The sequence below is a fragment of the Coregonus lavaretus genome, assembly GCF_964263955.1.
Source record: "Coregonus lavaretus genome assembly, chromosome: 1".
Lineage (NCBI taxonomy): Eukaryota > Metazoa > Chordata > Actinopteri > Salmoniformes > Salmonidae > Coregonus > Coregonus lavaretus.
The window spans coordinates 22554624-22573023 of NC_139988.1; the positions used below are offsets into that span (position 1 = coordinate 22554624).

The 18400-nt window shown below is 42.6% G+C and overlaps 1 protein-coding gene across 2 annotated transcripts in view; it reads left to right on the plus strand.

Annotated features, from left to right (window-relative positions):
• The window catches only part of LOC311130156 (cholesterol transporter ABCA5-like), a 94204-nt gene that overhangs the window by 42945 nt on the left and 32859 nt on the right, over positions 1-18400 (plus strand). For both annotated transcript variants that reach the window (XM_084162844.1, XM_084162845.1), the window contains exons 11-26: positions 385-443; positions 686-972; positions 1292-1411; positions 2540-2678; positions 2852-2942; positions 3125-3264; positions 3482-3601; positions 10348-10549; positions 11023-11189; positions 11600-11727; positions 12257-12394; positions 12627-12740; positions 13030-13200; positions 13310-13423; positions 13942-14148; positions 14352-14443. In XM_084162844.1, the coding sequence (XP_084018970.1) occupies positions 385-443; positions 686-972; positions 1292-1411; positions 2540-2678; positions 2852-2942; positions 3125-3264; positions 3482-3601; positions 10348-10549; positions 11023-11189; positions 11600-11727; positions 12257-12394; positions 12627-12740; positions 13030-13200; positions 13310-13423; positions 13942-14148; positions 14352-14443 (2289 nt within the window). The remainder of the gene's footprint in view (positions 1-384; positions 444-685; positions 973-1291; positions 1412-2539; positions 2679-2851; positions 2943-3124; positions 3265-3481; positions 3602-10347; positions 10550-11022; positions 11190-11599; positions 11728-12256; positions 12395-12626; positions 12741-13029; positions 13201-13309; positions 13424-13941; positions 14149-14351; positions 14444-18400) is intronic.

Consider the following 18400-nt stretch of genomic DNA (forward strand, 5'->3'; position numbering starts at 1 on the left):
TATCTTTCTTTCTTATCATAATGCTCCTGTCCCTGGCTGGAAGAGAACGCTTGTCTCTCTGTAACAAGTGGGTTTGAAAATAGACTCTGTGGCCGCCTCAGCCCGACAGGTCCGGATCGGGCCGATATATCCTCTTACATTATGGAGAAACCTGGCCCCATTATTGACTTTCCAGGACAGAAATACAGGCTTTTAGAGTTACCAGGGGAAAAGAGAACCTCAGCTGAGCTGAATCGATATAGATGAGCACCTGATAGGAACCCACTGGCTTGGTCTGCTGGCAGCCTGGACACTTCCATTAGCTTTGACCCAGAAAGACTGAGTGCCAGATTGAAACCTGTTGTTGTTGTTTACCCTCGTCTCTGTATCTCCCCACCCTGGCAGCATTAACAACATCCGCAAGGTGTACAAAGAGAAGGACAGCATCGTGGAAGCTCTGAGGGGTAAGGCTTATTCCTCTACGTATTTCTCGTCAGCCTTGTGTGGAGCCTCTTTTCTAGTTGTCATATCTAACAGACAAATTGGAAATTGCCAGAGTTCTGAACTTCCTTAACAGATCCTGATGTTGTCTTTCTCTGTTAATCCTCATCCATGATTAGGCTTAATCTGTGTCCGAGAAGCTGGCTCCATATGAGGCTCTTCGTAGAACCTAATGTCTTTATGTCAACCCTCCCCTTCTATCCAGGCTTGACCTTTGACATCTACGAGGGTCAGATCACGGCCCTCCTGGGCCACAGCGGAGCGGGGAAGTCCACTCTGATGAACATCCTGTGTGGGATCTGCCCTCCGACCGACGGCCACGCCTCCATCTACGGCTCCCCGGTGGCAGAGATCGCTGAGGGGGCAGAGATGAAGCAGCTGGTTGGCATCTGCCCTCAGTTCAACATCATCTTTGACGTGCTGACTGTAGAAGAGCACCTGAGGATATTCGCTGCCATTAAAGGGATTCTCCCCTCTGACATTGACAATGAGGTGACGGGATTTGTATTACCAGTACAGATATTGATAGCGGCTATTTTCAAGAAGGTTTTACTTGTGATGTTGTGCTGCTGTAAGCTGTTTCAAGTCACTCTGGATAAGAGCGTCTGCTAAATTAGTTAAATGTAAAATGCATCATATATGATCACTCGGTCACTCTAGCATGGCTGGTTGTTAACTGGCGGGCCTTTGTTGCTTCTGTATTTCTGAATTCAGCTTCAACTCACAAGATGGATAATATTGAGTCAGTGTTGTTTGTGATTACATCCTTTTCTCTCCCTCCTTCCACCTGTGTGTTTGATCTGTCCATTAGGTCTCCAAGGTGCTGAAGGATCTAGATCTGGAGAAGATCATGGACGCCCAGGCTAAGAACCTGAGTGGAGGCCAGAAGAGGAAACTGTCTGTGGGCATAGCCATTCTGGGAGACCCCAAGGTAGCTGGATCCTGGGTCATCCACCTTCACAAGACAAATGGCCTTCTTCTGGGGTTCATTTCAGACTTTATAGGACTGGTTTCCCAGACCCAAATGTCTCTCTCTCTCTGTCTGTCTCGTGTGTCTGCCTGTCTGTCTACATGTCTGTCTGTCTGCTACCGCACGGCAAGTGGTACCATTGCACCAAGTCTGGATCCAACAGGACCCTGAACAGCTTTTACCCCCAAGCTATAAGACTGCTAAATAGTTTTAATTTTTTATTATATTTTTGGGGGGATAGATCAGCTTTAATAGTGCAGATAGATTATAGATTCCATCAATGTCATTGTCTGCATCATTTCCAATCCCCCATATATTTTTGTAAATATATACATACATACACATGCATATATTTTTTAAATATATTTTCCTTTATTATTTTCCCCTAACCCTTACCCACCCCTCTCCTAATTGGAGTAAACTAATGGACAACAACACTTAGGCTTCTATTTCCAGCTTATACATACTATATACATTTTACGGACAAAATGCACCTTACAGCAGTTATCTTTTGTTTGTTTTTAATCCCATCCTTCAGCTACCATCAACCCCTCCCATCCATCTCCGAAGCCCATCCAGCTTGATTTCTACTTTGTCATATATTTTTAACTGTGCCATTTCACAAAAGTGCCGAACCCATATACATTTTACGGACCCAGCATATTTTACATTAGTTATCTTGTTGTTTTCAATCCCACTCTTCAGCTCCACTCAACCCCTCCCAAACAGCTAACCGGACTATCTGCATTCACCTTTTTTGCATCATCACATACGCTGCTGCTACTGTTTATTATCTGTAACTTTATTCCTAGTTATATGTACATATCTGCCTCAATTACCTCGTACCCCTGCACATCGACTCAGTACTGGTACCCCTTGTCTATAGCCAAGTTATTGTTACTAATTGTGTATCTATTGTTACTTTTATTATTACGTGTTTTACTTTTCTATTATTTCTCTATTTTTTTTCTCTCTGCATTGTTGGGAAAGTCCCGTAAGTAAGTATTGCACTGTTAGTCCACACCTGTGTCCACACATGTGACTAATAACATTTGATTAGATTTTGTGTGTGTGTGTATATATGTTTAGATCCTGCTCCTGGATGAGCCTACGGCTGGTATGGACCCCTGTTCCAGACACCAGGTGTGGTCTCTGCTGAAGAGTCGCAGAGCAGGCAGAGTCACAGTGCTCAGCACACATTACATGGACGAGGCAGACATACTGGCTGGTACACCCATCTCTTCCCTCTCTATGTCTAACAATGTGTTCATCTGTAGCAGGGTTCTCTTTAACCCTCAATACACTTACATCTTTCACACTCCATTTTGATTTATCTCTTTCTCGATATCTCTTTCGATTTCTTTCTCTCTCTTTCTGTATTTTCCCGTTCCCTTCTTCTAGACCGCAAAGCTGTGATCTCTCAGGGCCAACTCAAGTGTGTTGGTTCTTCCCTATACCTCAAGACCAAGTGTGGAGTAGGATACCACCTCAGGTAAGTTCGGCAGACAGCTCTCCAAATTTCACTTAAAATGCACTATAAAACGTATCTCGTCCTAAAGCATTTTGACCCATTTAAGCCATCCAGCACATTGTTTCGTTGTAAATTATGTTGTTTGATGACAGTAAGATGAATGCATACATACCACAGCTAAATAAGATGTTTTCTTCCTATAGAATGTCTATTGGTGAACGGTGCGAGGTGGATAGTGTCACCTCATTGGTCAAGCACCACGTCCCCAAGGCGCAGTTGTCACGGCAACAAGAGGCTGAGCTGACGTTCACCCTCCCTTTCGAAAGCATGGACACCTTTTCAGGTCAGAAACGAATCTCTGTACTAAGACTCAGTTGATAGCTAATATCATAGGAATATAATTCCTATTGAGTGTACCCATGAGGGGGAAGTCAAATTGCTATGGTCCGAGGGGCTATTCACCTTCTAGGAATGATATTGCTATGGTTCATCAATATCAGGTAGAGTTTTAGATCTGTGGTTCTGTACTTACTGTACCTTGACTTCACTCCCTTTCTCAGGATTGTTCTCAGAACTAGACTGCAGGCCAGACCTGGGCATCATCAACTACGGGGTGTCCATGACAACGCTGGAGGACGTGTTTCTGCGTCTGGAGGCTGAGGCTGAGGTGGACCAGGCTGGTAAGCCTTCCTTCCTTTCCCTCGTTCTGTACGAAGCAGGGCTCCAAATTCACATTTTTCATTGATAGCACTGGTCTCTCAACTTAAAAAAGTTAGGAGCACCACATGAAATGTAGGCGCACCAGAAAATACGATTTGTATTTATTGAGATACGGCCTATATTTATTCTAGCTACTTTTGAAGCACATGTTGTGCCTTAGAAACTAATATGTAACACTGTAAAGACATTAGTTTATGTTAAAAGCTAAAATGTTTATCTGAATACCTGTCATTTAAATTACAAAGTAATTTGTGGAATATTAGGTTTTTACATTGTGTAAAAGCACTATTTTCCTATTGTAAATTGTACAATGTCTCTTTAAAAATGTCAGGTTTGTGATGACGACATGCAAGAGATCTTTCATTCATTCATTGCTATGATCATTGATCTCCTGGAGAAGCTATCCCTTTTCCTTTCTTTCTGTGCCCCCAAATGTTTGGATATACTGGTAAAGTTACCAGGTTGTTAGCTAGCTAGCCAATGAGGTAACATGATTTAACAAAGTGTAAACAAATTATTAACGACGCGTGTGTAGTTTTAGAACGACCCACGACATGGTTTATGAATGTAAAATGCGGTCCTGGCGATCCGCTATAGGAAGATAAAAATGTTGCGCCGGTAATATGAGTCCGATCTTTTGACCTGGTTGGGCTAGAAGCAAGCCGTTTTCGCTTTTTTCTCTAGGGTACTCGGAAACAACGGTACAGTGAAGCCTTATCATTACAACAACTATTATCTGGAAGATTTTTTTCATAGTCGCACAGTGCTCCCAAAATAAAACTCCTTCGTCGCACTTTAGAGCCCTGCCCTTGTGGAAAAACCACATGATTTCAGATGTGGGAAATCACATGAATGCACAAGTGAAACCATGTGTTTTTGGAACACTTCACATGTGATGATCTGGATTTTCACATGTGAAACCATGTGTTTTTGGAACACTTCATGTGATATTTGACGTGATTGCATACACTCAAGAAAAACTATTATATATATCATAGTGATTCAAGAGTACCATTAAAACAGAATAATATGCCACACCAACATTATACAACTATACAGAAAACCCTCAAATTGATGAAATAAGTAAATGAAATCAATGATGAGAGAATAGTCAGAATAACAGTCAAAACTGTTCGCTGCTCTGGCACCCCAATGGTGGAACAAGCTCCCTCACGACGCCAGGACAGCGGAGTCACTCACCACCTTCCGGAGACATTTGAAACCCCACCTCTTTAAGGAATACCTGGGATAGGATAAAGTAATCCTTCTAAATGACGTAAATGTAAATGTAAATGAATAACTGATAACTAAAATAGCAGTGCAGATGGCAGTCTTTTTCTAAGTGCGGAGATGTATTATAGGTAATGAATGTGTATGGGAATGCTACAGACTTTGTGGCGCAGCAGAAAGGTCAGTGTACCTCAAATCCAGAGGTTGTGCATTCAAATTCCAGGTTGGGTCATACTTTAGCTGAACAGCGATAACAAATGCAATTCCACATGTGAAAACGTGATCATGTGAAGTAAAAAATAAATCACGTGAAGTGTTCCAAAAACACGTTTTGACATGATTTCACGTGAAATGTCAAATGTGAAGTATTCCAAAAACAGATGTTTTCATGTCTTGTGAAATCATGTGACTTTCCACATATGAAATCATGTGCTTCAATATGTGATAACATGAAACTACACTGTTAGCCATTGCTGTTAATTTTGAGGTCGATATTTGTCATTTTACTGTACATTTCTACAGTAATAGTGTTTTGCTATATTTACTGTGAATCACAATGCTCTTGGGTACTTTTTGATCCGTCCTGCAAATTAACTTGGTACGCTTCACTTGCAATTGCATTTAAACTAATAGGATACTTGTTTAGATGTGCTTATGGCACAAACTTTTTTTTTTTTTAATCCTGTCATTTTATAATAAGTTACCAGCTACTGAGTTGCAGTGAAAGGAAGGGAAAGGGGGATACCTAGTCAGTTGTTCAACGGAATGCATTCAACTGAAATGTGTCTTCTGCATTTAACCCACAGTGCGGAGGGCTGCCTTAATCGACAGAAAATAGTGCAAACAACTTTTAATGTATTTCTACAGCTGAACTGTATTTCTGCAGTAAATATACTTAATAATAATAATAATAATAATCCATTTAGCAGACGCTTTTATCCAAAGCGACTTACAGTCATGCGTGCATACATTTTAAGCAGTAAGGCACGAGGGTGTGTGGTATTTGACCAATATACAACGGCTAAGGACAGTTGTTACGCACGACGCAACACAGAGTGCCTGGACACAGCCCTTAGCTGTGGTATATTGGCCATATATCACAAACCCCTGAGGTGCCTTATTGCTATTATAAACTGGTTACCAATGTAACTAGAGCAGAAAAAATACATGTTTTTTCATACCTGTGGTATATGGTCTGATATACCACGGCTGTCAGCCAACCAGCATTCAGGGCTCGAACCACCCAGTTTATAATGTGAAACAACAAACTGTAATCAGCTATACAGAAATTCCAATTACAGTTATTTTCAATACTGGAAAATTTGGAATTGGTATTTGGTTCACTTTCTGAATTGACTGGAACTTGAATGGAATTGACCTCAACATTGGTTAGCACACTTGGGACGCAACCACACCGAGGATTTGAACTCACAACCTCTTGGATGCCAGCAACCTGAATTTCCTGCTTCACCACCAGGTCTGTGGCCAAACACGTGATTACCGACACCCGCATAGCTGGTGCAGATCTGATAGAATCTAGCCCGAAGTGTGCATAAATGCTCTCGGGATTTAAACTTGCAACCTTTTGGTCTGGAGTGCCACAAGATGCGACATACAAAAAACATCCAGTCAGCAGCAGTCCTGTGGGCAAAAACACCTCGTTACCAAGAGCATACAGTTTATGAGGTACACCACCCCGTTCACGAAAATGTATCACTCCTACAGACAGTGAATCACGTGGCCCTGGCTTGTTATATAAAGCAGGCATCGAGGCATTCAGTTACTGTTCGATTGAACGTTAGAATGGGCGAAATGAGTGACCTAAGCGACTGAGCATGGTATGATTGTCGGTGCCAGGCGTGCCTGATCCAGTATCTCAGAAACGGCCACCCTCCTGGCTTTTCACGTACGAAAGTGTCTAGGGTTCAGGGCATAACATTTTCTTTTTGGTGCACCAGCCACTGTGGCAGGGAGATTTAAAAATCTACCAGCCACTCAGATTGTTTACCACCCAAAATATTTTTGGGGCATTCAAATTATACCAACAAAACACACAAAAACGGATGAGCATGCTTTGTAATGTTTCTAAAACAATAAATGTATTACTAGTAAGAAGTAATGTGGTATATTGTTTAATTAAGTCTTTTAACCAAAATATCACAGATGAGACACAGAAATTCACCTGCCCCTTTAAATCAAATCAAATGTATTTATAAAGCCCTTTTTACATCAGCAGATGTCACAAAGTGCTTATAAAAAAAAACATCCTAAAACCCCAAACAGCAAGCAATGCAGATGTAGAAGCACGGTTGCTAGGAAAAACTCCCTAGAAATGCAGGAACCTATGAAGAAACCTAGAGAGGAACCAGGCTCCGAGGGGTGGCCAGTCCTCTTCTGGCTGTGCCGAGTGGAGATTATAAGAGTACATGGCCATTAATGCAAGACCGTTCTTCAAGATGGCGGGAGGTTACCGTGGTAGCGCGACTCGAGTCATGTTTGTGCCTGTGAGATTGAGTCTGACTAGTAGAAGCATTCTCTTCTCTTCCCTAGCAGTTGAAACTCTAACATAGAAAAACAATCTAGCATGTGAACAAAACAATATAAATAGCCAAGAACCACAAGGACAAAGTCTCACTTCAGTAGACTTTAATTTTAAGTAAATTAGACCAACTTTTATGCCTGTGTGCAGCGCTTCTAAAAATGAATCTTTCACTCCACTCTTTACGTGCGCACAGCCCCCAGCCAGGCAGTGTTGCAGCGTGAGGTGGAATAGGCCATTTAGGATTCGTAGTTCTTTGACTTTGTGCGATTATTTTACCAGCTATGAAAGAATACGGCAGAAATACTTTGAAAACAGCTACTGCAGCATTTATTTTACTATAAATGTGATCATACTTTACTATTTTTACTGAAAAATGCAAGTGAAATGCTTGCACTGTGGAGCCCTGACCACCCACCAACGTGGCTGGTGAAATAAACATCTTACACGCCAGTGCCAAAATCTACCCGCATTTGGCAGGTGGCTGGTGTTAATTTTAGGCCCTGCTAGGGTTTACCGAGAATGGTGCGACAAACCTAAAAACATCCAGTCAGCAGCAGTCCTGTGGGTGAAAACAGCTCGTTGATGAAAGAGGTCGAAGGAGAATGGCAAGAATCGTGCAATCTAACAGGCGGGCCACAAACAGACAAATAACGGCAAATCTCGGAAAGCACAACTCGTCGATCCTTGTTACGGATGGGCTATTGCAGTAGAGGATCAGCTAAAACAAGAAGAAGTGGCTCCAGTGGGCATGTGATCACCAACACTGGACAACTGAGGAGTGGAAAAACATCACCTGGAACATGACAGTGAGTTCAGTTTACTTGAATGGCCTGCGCAGTCCCCAGACCTGGAACCAATAGAGCATCTTTGGAATGAGATGGAATGGGCTGTTCGCATTATGAATGTACCACCATCCAATCTGCAGCAACTGCGTGATGCCATCGCGTCATCATAGACCAAAATCTCCTTGGAACGTTTCCGACACCTTGTTGTTCTGGACGCAAAGGGGGTCCGACCCGGTACTAGATGGGTGTACCTAATCAACTGGCCGGCGAGTGTATATCCACACACTCTCAAATATACAGTGTTGTTCCTTGGTGTACTAAAAGGTCAAAGGTACACATAAGGAACCTTCAGAGGTACACATAGGAACTCACATGGTACTGGTCGGTACCTTTTTAGGGTACATGTGCAGATAATCTAGTATATCGGGACATTTTTCTACCCAATATATTAAATATAATGCTGCGTTCATAACCATGTGGGAGGTGGGAATTTACCAGTTGTGAAGTCGTAAATACCAGTTGGATGCATTCATGTGCTTTGAACTTGTTGAGAAACGCCAATTGGCTAATGGCCAACAAGCTGTGTCAACCATAAACTAAAAGTACAGCTATTATGCTTGTAAAGAAATTATAGAGTAAAAAAAAAACATATTAATAGATTGCTTTTTATAAATAATGTTTTGTTACATTTAATTGCCGAAAAAGCTGTTATTGAGGTAATTTCCTTAGTAGGTGATGTCAGAGGTCAGCATGTGGGAGAAGTCAGAACTCCGGGATGATAGATGCATTTCCCACTAGTAATTCCCACTTCCCACTTGATTACGAACGCAGGATTAGGTACAATCATTACTGCACTTTGAAATGTAGGTCGGGGCAATGTGCTGGCGGGGGGCATTATCATTTTTGGGGGCATGGTCTAAAATATGTTGTATTTGTGCCATCCTTCATTGGAAATGTTGTACCAGTATAAGTGGTTTTATTGTTATGTTGATGAAGGTTGAGCACCTCTTTTGACACTGTCAGTTCTGCAATCTTTATAAGAACTTGTGACATTCAAGAGCTGCACTGTTAAGAGGTTAATGTACTTCTTCCAAAAGCTTAATGGCAGCTGGTTCACAGGAAGTTCATGTTTAGTTTTCAATAACTTACTATCAACTAGTTGCAAGTGGGTTATTGTAAAATTCACAACTTACTGTAGCTGATATGTAAGTGAGTATTATAATAAGATGGTGACTAGCTATGAATGAAATATCATATGGCTCTTTGGTATCACATGCACTTATGTCAGCCTTTGACAAGGCTGGAGAAAAAGCTTAATGTTTATGAACAGAATACAACAGAGCACATTAACTCGGATGACATTCCCTCTCATGAGAGACCAAAAAGAGCTAGCTGAAAGCCACACTTCGAATAAGCCACTCCTACAATCTTCTGATAGGCTGCTGCTGCTACAGTATGCTGCCAATCAGCAAGTGGCAACCGTTTTGGGATGCATGTTTCAGCATGACAATGCCCCCGAGGTCCATACAGAAATGGTTTGTCGAGATCGGTGTGGAAGAACTTGACTGTCCTGCACAGAGCCCTGTCCTCAACCCCATCAAACACCATTGGGATGAATTGGAACTATTCCTTTTAAAGTAGTATTCTAAATTGGACATCTCAGCTTTCACATGTGCTCAAATGTTGTCTCGTAATTTCATGTTCTCACATGTTTACATTTTGCATCCCAATGTTGTCACATTTATTTCACGAGATCATGTTCTCACATGTTGTCACGTTTGCTTCACATGTTGTCACATGTTATCACATTAACTTCACATGTGATCACGTGAAATTCATGTGGTTTTTCCGTAAGGGTGGTACTAAGCCTTTTTGTCTACATGGGTTAGAGCAGCATGTCATCTCTGAAGTATATTTACATTAAGTAGATACAATCTACTTACAACTATGATACCTGGGTCGTATTCATTAGGCACAGAACGGAAGAAAACTGACTGAAACAGGGAGATGACTACCAGAACTTGTCCAATTAGAAATTGTATTTTTCATTTTCTGTTCAAAAACTTTTTCTACAGTGTGCCGTAAAAGTACGACCCTGTTGAGTAGCCTAATAACATATTCATCTCTCTCTCACCCCTCCCGTCTCCAGACTACAGTGTGTTCAACCAGGAGCAGGTTGAGGATGATGGTGATGCATCCTCTCTGGACGACACTGACCAAAGACTACTGACCTTCTCTGACAGCAAGCCAGAGGCGGTCCAGGGCCATGCTCTTTGGAGGCAGCAGTTCAGCACCGTGGCCTGGCTACACATGCTCAACATGCAGAGAGAGAGAAAGGCCTTTGTCTACACGTGAGTCTGGGGAGGGAACTGCTTACCTCTCTATTACCTAACCTATAATGACGTTATTGACCTTATACACTGTGTTGTTGTACTAAGGCTATAGGCAAGGTAATAGGGAGTTAAGCAGTTCTCTCCCCATATGCTCAACATGTAGAGAGAGAGGAAGGCCTTTGGCTACACACGGGTTAGTCTGGGATGAGAAGGACAGGGAACTGTTCTTGTCTGGGTGTGAACTCCAACACAGTGTCGGTGTGGGCCAAAGGTTCATTTGATACTTGTGGTGGCAGAGGAGCTTTCCACATAGTGTCTGAGAGACAGTTACTCTATGTATTTCTCTCTCTCTCTCTCTCTCGCTCTCGCTCTCGCTCTCGCTCTCGCTCTCGCTCTCGCTCTCGCTCTCGCTCTCGCTCTCGCTCTCGCTCTCTCGCTCTCTCGCTCTCTCGCTCTCTCGCTCTCTCGCTCTCTCCCCCTCCCCCTCTCAGTCTGGCATTGTTCCTGGTCTTCCTAGCTGCTGTGCTAGTGTTGTCTCTGGCTACGGGGAACATCCAGATCCACGCTCCAGAACGCCAGTTTGTCCCTATCTACCTGCTGAGACCGAACCAGGCCCCCCGGAAATACACCACCAGTCTACTGGTCCAGAACTCATCAGGTACGTCAGCCAATCAGTCAGGAAATACACCACCAGTCTACTGGTCCAGAACTCATCAGGTACGTCAGCCAATCAGTCAGGAAATACACAACCAGTCTACTGGTCCAGAACTCATCAGGTACGTCAGCCAATCAGTCAGGAAATACACCACCAGTCTACTGGTCCAGAACTCATCAGGTTAGTCCATACTCTCTTCTATACTGTGAACTGATACTCTTGAATACTGTGTTCTCCTCCCATCACTACAGCTCTGAAATACTGTATGTTCTCTATCTATCTCTTCCCAAGCAGTAGAGTTCCTAGCAGCATTTGTTCACAGAATATGAATGGCTGAATACAAGAGTAGAAACACTCGTTAGAAACACACAGAACTACTTCTGTGACCTTCTGTGGTCTGTTTCTCTGTGCAGGCTCAGATATCTCCGACTTCATCCATAACCTGGAATCTCAGGACATCAAGGTAGAGATGATGAAGAACACAGACTACATGTCCTGTGCTCCTCACAGCGCAGCCATCAACGTCACCGGATCCAACAAGGTGAAAAATAATAACCCCTCTTATACAGGAGAAGGGCGACATTCTCTCTCTCTCTCTCTCTCTCTCTGTGGGCGGAGCAGAGGTTTACCCTCTGGTTATATGCATGATGAGAATGGTTCTAAATTGAGTGCTATATGGAGTGCTCTTAGGCTGAGGCTAGTTATGCAACAAGTGCCCTAATTGATAGTAGTGTGCTTCAGTAGAGTGGTTCTCGTTTACCCTGGCTGTCTTCCTATGGTGCAGGGCCACATAGGATGTTTTTACACAGGCAGCACAATTCTGATTCCCCCCCCCAATCAAATCAGCTCTTTTGCCAATAATTGGGGCATAAGATCAGAAGGCTGACTGTGTAAACACAGTCATAGAGAGGCCATTGATGCCACTTTAAATGCCCAGTCCTTGATTGACTCTTCTTCTGTCTGGTTATAGGGTTTCTGTTAAGCATAGCTTTGCGCAAGTACACCCACACACACTCACACGTACAGACAACCATTGACAACAGACACTTTTTCCTTTCTCTGGTATGCAGGGTTTTAGATACAGTGTAGCGTTCAACAGTACTACCGTCCACTCTTTGCCCATGACAGTCAACGTCCTCAGTAACGCCATCCTACGAGGCCTCAACGGCACACAACACATCAACACCTGGACCAAGCCCTTCGACTATGTAAGTCAAGTCCAATGAGATGAATTATGGAAATAACACCGTGATGGTTCAGTTGCAATAGTCTTGAAAAATGAAGTAAAATTCTATCTAAAACTTGTTACAGACATACACAAGCAATAAAGTATCTTTATCCCTGTATCTATCGAATCTTTCTATCGAATTAACAAACGGTGTCTGAAAGAGTGAGCATCATGCTACAAGAATTTGACATTCCCTCTGTTCTTCTCCTCAGCAAATTCCCGACGCCACGTCCTATGCTCTGGTCTACATCGAGGCTATCATACTGGGAATGCTAGCTGCGGGCATGCCTGCCTACTTCGCCATGGACCACACCCGAGACAGAGAGGTTAGCACTAAGCAGTAGATTCACGGAATAGCAGACTCCATGAATACTGTCTGGCACTGCTCGAATGCAGGAATGTCTGGAGCTTTCAGTTTTTTCCCGATTCAGAAATGACCTCATTGGTGATTGATTGAACAAAAATAGCGGTGAAACTGAAAGCCTACAATACAACAAAACAGGCACTCCTTTTGTGATCTACTGTACATTCAAAAGCATTAATTGAATATGCTTTCCATATTAATTGATTGACTGTTTGATTTTATAGATTTTTCCTTTCTCTTCTTCGTCCTAGATAAAGTGCCGTTCAACGCTGCGTATCTCTGGCCTGGTCCCGTCTGCGTACTGGTGTGGTCAGGCTGCGGTGGACATCCCCTTCTACTACCTCATACTGACCACCATGACCAGCATCCTCTTCTCCTTCCATACTGCCAACCTGCTCACCTCCAGCAACGTCACCGCAGTGGTCAGTCAGTTAGACACGCACACTTCCATGATCAGTCACATAGACACAGAAACAATACACACATACACTCCCTCAGACTGACTCTCTCTCTCCATCCCCTTTTCTATAGATCCTGTGTCTGATAGGTTTTGGTCCAGCTATGATCCTGTTCGCCTATGTGGTGTCTTTCATGTTCACACGCGTCCAGAGTAACAGAGACTTCTTCTCTGTGGTCTCCATGATGGTGAGAACAACAACCTTCCCTCCCTGTCACACAACATTTATACAACATTCACACAACATTATTACAATGTTCTTACAATGTTCACACAACGTTCACGCAACATTCTTACGTTTTTACAATGTTCACACATTATCACAATATTCACACAAGTCTTACAACGTTCACACAACATTATTACAACATTCACACAACATTCTTACAATGTTATTAAAACCCAGTGAGTAGTCTTTATTATGAAGTTTCCTCTATAGTGAAAAAAAACATAAGGGAAAGTAGATTCATGATTTGTGTCAATGTGGGAGCAGCTATATTACTTTTTACGGTTCTTTTGTGTGTGTGTGTGTGTGTGTGTGTGTGTGTGTGTGTGTGTGTGTGTGTGTGTGTGTGTGTGTGTGTGTGTGTGTGTGTGTGTGTGTGTGTGTGTGTGTGTGTGTGTGTGTGTGTGTGTGTGTGTGTGTGTGTGTGTGTGTGTGTGTGTGTGTGTGTGTATGTGTGTGTGTCGGTCTGTTGCATACTAGGTGTGTGTGGTGTCTGCCTCCATCGTCCAGCTGTCATTTGTGAACGACAACCCCGGGCTGACAAGGATCCTCCACAATACACTATGTTTCTTCAACCCTCTCTACCCCTTAATGGGCTGCCTTAACTCTATCACCAAGGCCACCTTTCTGCCCTCCCTCTATGAAGAGGACTTCCTCTGGAAGAACCTGCTCATTGCCGTCCTATCTGTAAGTAGCAGGAAATGCCCTGGACATTATAGTAGGAATAGGAGTCAGAGTACAGAGATGTTGGGGTGTAATATGGATTGGGGTTGTTGTTGTTGATTACTTTGTATCCGTTAGGAAATAATTTCTGTTTCATACAGCATGCTAGCATATCAATATTTTCGTAGACAGACATACAGCACATCACACACATTGTTTCTCTCCAGCCCTATCTGCAGTGCATCCTGCTGCTGTTCATGCTGCGCTGGTTGGAGATCCGCTACGGAGGGAAGACCATGAAGAATGACCAGTTCTGCAGGTAAGGGAGGAGAGAAGAGGGGGGGCAGGGCTACTCAGAGGGTCAATGAATAGGGAGAGAATGTTGATAAAAAATATCACACAACTAAAGTCATAGTTAAAGGCCCAGTGCAGTCAAAAAAAGGACTCACATACAGTAGAATAGAGAACCATTTGTACAAACTGGCTGAAATGATTAACACAGCCGTTCACAAAGGTTAATTTGGAAGGGATATAAATACAGCACTAATTTTGCTTTTATTAAAAAAAGAAAAGGACACCACCCAGTGCTCTCACTATCACCCCCTATCTTTGATAAAAACAGATATTAAACTATTTTCTAAAATTCTGTCATCCCCTCTCGAAACTTACTTACCCAAATTGGTACATCCTCAGATAACCTCCGTCATCTATTACACACAGTATCTTATTACATACAGTATCCTCAGAAACCAAAGCTCCTTGGGCAGTTCCTTGGGCAGTTCTATCTCTTAAAGCTTTTGATAGATTAGAATCGTCCTATCTTTGGTCAGTTTTGGAAAATATGATAAAAATTCTATATGCCAATCCCTCAGCCATAGTAATAACAGGCAATACCTGCTCTGTTCTGTTCAGAATAACTAGAAGTAGCAGGCAAGGTGATCCGATCCCTCCTCTGCTATTTTTATTGTATATGGAGCCCCTGGCCCTCAGTTCGACAATTGAAAGAAATTACACCAATATCTCTCAATTCTACGGATCACGTCATCTCATTATACGCCGATGATATCTTACTTTATCTACAGTTGAAGTCGGAAGTTTACATACACCTTAGCCAAATACATTTAAACTCAGTTTTTCACAATTCCTGACATTTAATCCTAGTAAGAAATCCCTGTCTTAGGTCAGTTAGGATCACCACTTTATTTTAAGAATGTGAAATGTCAGAATAATAGAGAGAATGATTTATTTCAGCTTTTATTTATTTCATCACATTCCCAGTTGGTCAGAAGTTTACATACACCCAATTAGTATTTGGTAGCATTGCCTTTAAATTGTTTAACTTGGGTCAAACGTTTCGGGTAGCCTTCCACAAGCTTCCCACAATAAATTGGGTGAATTTTGGCCCATTCCTCCTGACAGAGCTGATGTAACTGAGTCAGGTTTGTAAGCCTTCTTGCTCGCACACGCTTTTTCAGTTCTGCCCACAAATGTTCTATAGGATTGAGGTCAGGGCTTTGTGATGGCCACTCCAATACCTTGACATTGTTGTCCTTAAGCCATTTTGCCACAACTTTGGAAGTATGCTTGGGGTCATTGTCCATTTGGAAGACCCATTTGCGACCAAGCTTTAACTTCCTGACTGATGTCATGAGATGTTGCTTCAATATATCCACATAATTTTCCTTCCTCATGATGCCATCTATTTTGTAAAGTGCACCTGTCCCTCCTGCAGCAAAGCACCCCCACAGCATGATGCTACGGTGCTTCACAGTTGCGATGGTGTTCTTCGGCTTGCAAGCATTCCCCCTGGAAGAGGTGGTCTTCACTGATATATCCCTTAAACAATGTAACATGGTGTCTCCTATTGCCCTGGAAGAGGTGGTCTTCACTGATATATCCCTTAAACAACGTAATATGGTGTCTCCTATTGCCCTGGAAGAGGTGGTCTTCACTGATTTATCCCTTAAACAACGTAATATGGTGTCTCCTATTGCCCTGGAAGAGGTGGCCTTCACTGATATATCCCTTAAACAGCGTAATATGGTGTCTCCTATTGCCCTGGAAGAGGTGGTCTTCACTGATTTATCCCTTAAACAATGTCAACTACGCTTTGGTCCTATTATTGCTCACACAGTTTCTATTTGGCGCAAAATTGAAAAACAATGTAACTGGACCAGTAGACTGGTGGTGTATTTCCTGACTGATTGGCTTACGTACCTGATGAGTTCTGGACCAGTAGACTGGTGGTGTATTTCCAGGGGGCCTGGTTCGGTCTCAGCAGGTAGATAGGGACAAACTGGCGTTCTGGAGCGTGGATCTGGATGTTCCCCGTAGCCAAAGACAACACCAGCACAGCAGCTAGGAAGACCAGGAACAATACCAGACAGAGGGAGAGGGGGGAGAAGAAAGAGGAAGAGAGAAAGAAAGGGAGAGTGCAAGGGAGAGATCATTTGAATTACAGAGAGAGAGACAAATACATAATAACTGTCTCTCAGACACAATGTCGAAAGCTCCTCTGCCACCACGAGTATCAAATGGACCTTTGACCAACACCGACACTGTGTTGGAGTACACTAGGACCCCCACAGGCCTTACAAGACTCGTCTGAAGGTCCCCTGGTACAGGTTGAAAAAATGAATGGAAGTATATATGGAGACTGTTTAATGCCAAAAAATAAGGGGTTAAATACATTATAATAATAAATGTTTCCTGATCTTTCATATATCTCTCAGATATAGGAGAGACACTTCAGAACAAACTTCCTTTTAATATTTTTTGGGGACTATCTGTTGTTCCATGTAGAGAATCTGTTATTCAATGCATTTGTATGGGCTAATAGCAGTAAGGCCAAAAATAGTTTTTAATCAAATAATGTTTTTCTATATTTTTTTTTAATACTTCAAGGGGTCTTAAAATTCAAAATCAAATAGCTAAATGATCCTTGGTGTGACCTTAAAACAATTGCATATACAGTTGAAGTCGGAAGTTTACATACACTTAGGTTGGAGTCATTAAAACTGTTTTTCAACCACTCCACAAATTTCTTGTTAACAAACTATAGTTTTGGCAAGTCGGTTAGGACATGTACTTTGTGTATGACACAAGTAATTTTTCCAACAATTGTTTACAGACAGATTATTTCACTTATAATTCACTGTATCACAATTCCAGTGGGTAAGACGTTTACATACACTAAGTTAACTGTGCCTTTAAACAGCTTGGAAAATTCCAGAAAATGATGTCATGGCTTTAAAAGCTTCTGATAGGCATCTAATTTACATCATTTTAGTCAATTGGAGGTGTACCTGTGGATGTATTTCAAGGCCTACCTTCAAACTCAGTGCCACTTTGCTTGACATCATGGGAAAATCAAAAGAAATCAGCCAAGACCTCAGAAAAAAGATTGTTGACCTCCACAAGTCTTGTTCATCCTTGGGAGCAATTACCAAATGCCTGAAGGTACCACGTTCATCTGTACAAACAATAGTACGCATGTATAAACACCATGGGACCATGCAGCCGTCATACCGCTCAAGAAGGAAACGCGTTCTGTCTCCTAGAGATGAACGTACTTTGGTGCGAAAAGTGCAAATCAATCCCAGAACAACAGCAAAGGACCTTGTGAAGATGCTGGAGGAAACAGGTACAAAAGTATCTATATCCACAGTAAAACGAGTCCTATATCGACATAACCTGAAAGGCCGCTCAGCAAGGAAGAAGCCACTGCTCCAAAACCGCCATAAAAAAGCCAGACTACAGTTTGCAACTGCACATGGGGACAAAGATCGTACTTTTTTGAGAAATGTCCTCTGGTCTGATGAAACAAAAATAGAACTGTTTGGCCATAATGACCATCGTTATGTTTGGAGGAAAAAGGAGGGGCTTGCAAGCCGAAGAACACCATCCCAACTGTGAAGCACGGGGTGGCAGCATCATGCTGTGGGGGTGCTTTGCTGCAGGAGAGACTGGTGCACTTCACAAAATAGATGGCATCATGAGGAAGGAAAATTATGTGGATATATTGAAGCAACTTCTCAAAACATCAGTCAGGAAGTTAAAGCTTGGTCGCAAATGGGTCTTCCAAATGGACAATGACCCCAGGCATACTTCCAAAGTTGTGGCAAAATGGCTTAAGGACAACAAAGTCAAGGTATTGGAGTGGCCATCACAAAGCCCTTATCTCAATCCTATAGAACATTTGTGGGCAGAACTGAAAAGGCGTGTGCGAGCAAGGCGGCCTACAAACCTGACTCAGTTACACCAGCTCTGTCAGGAG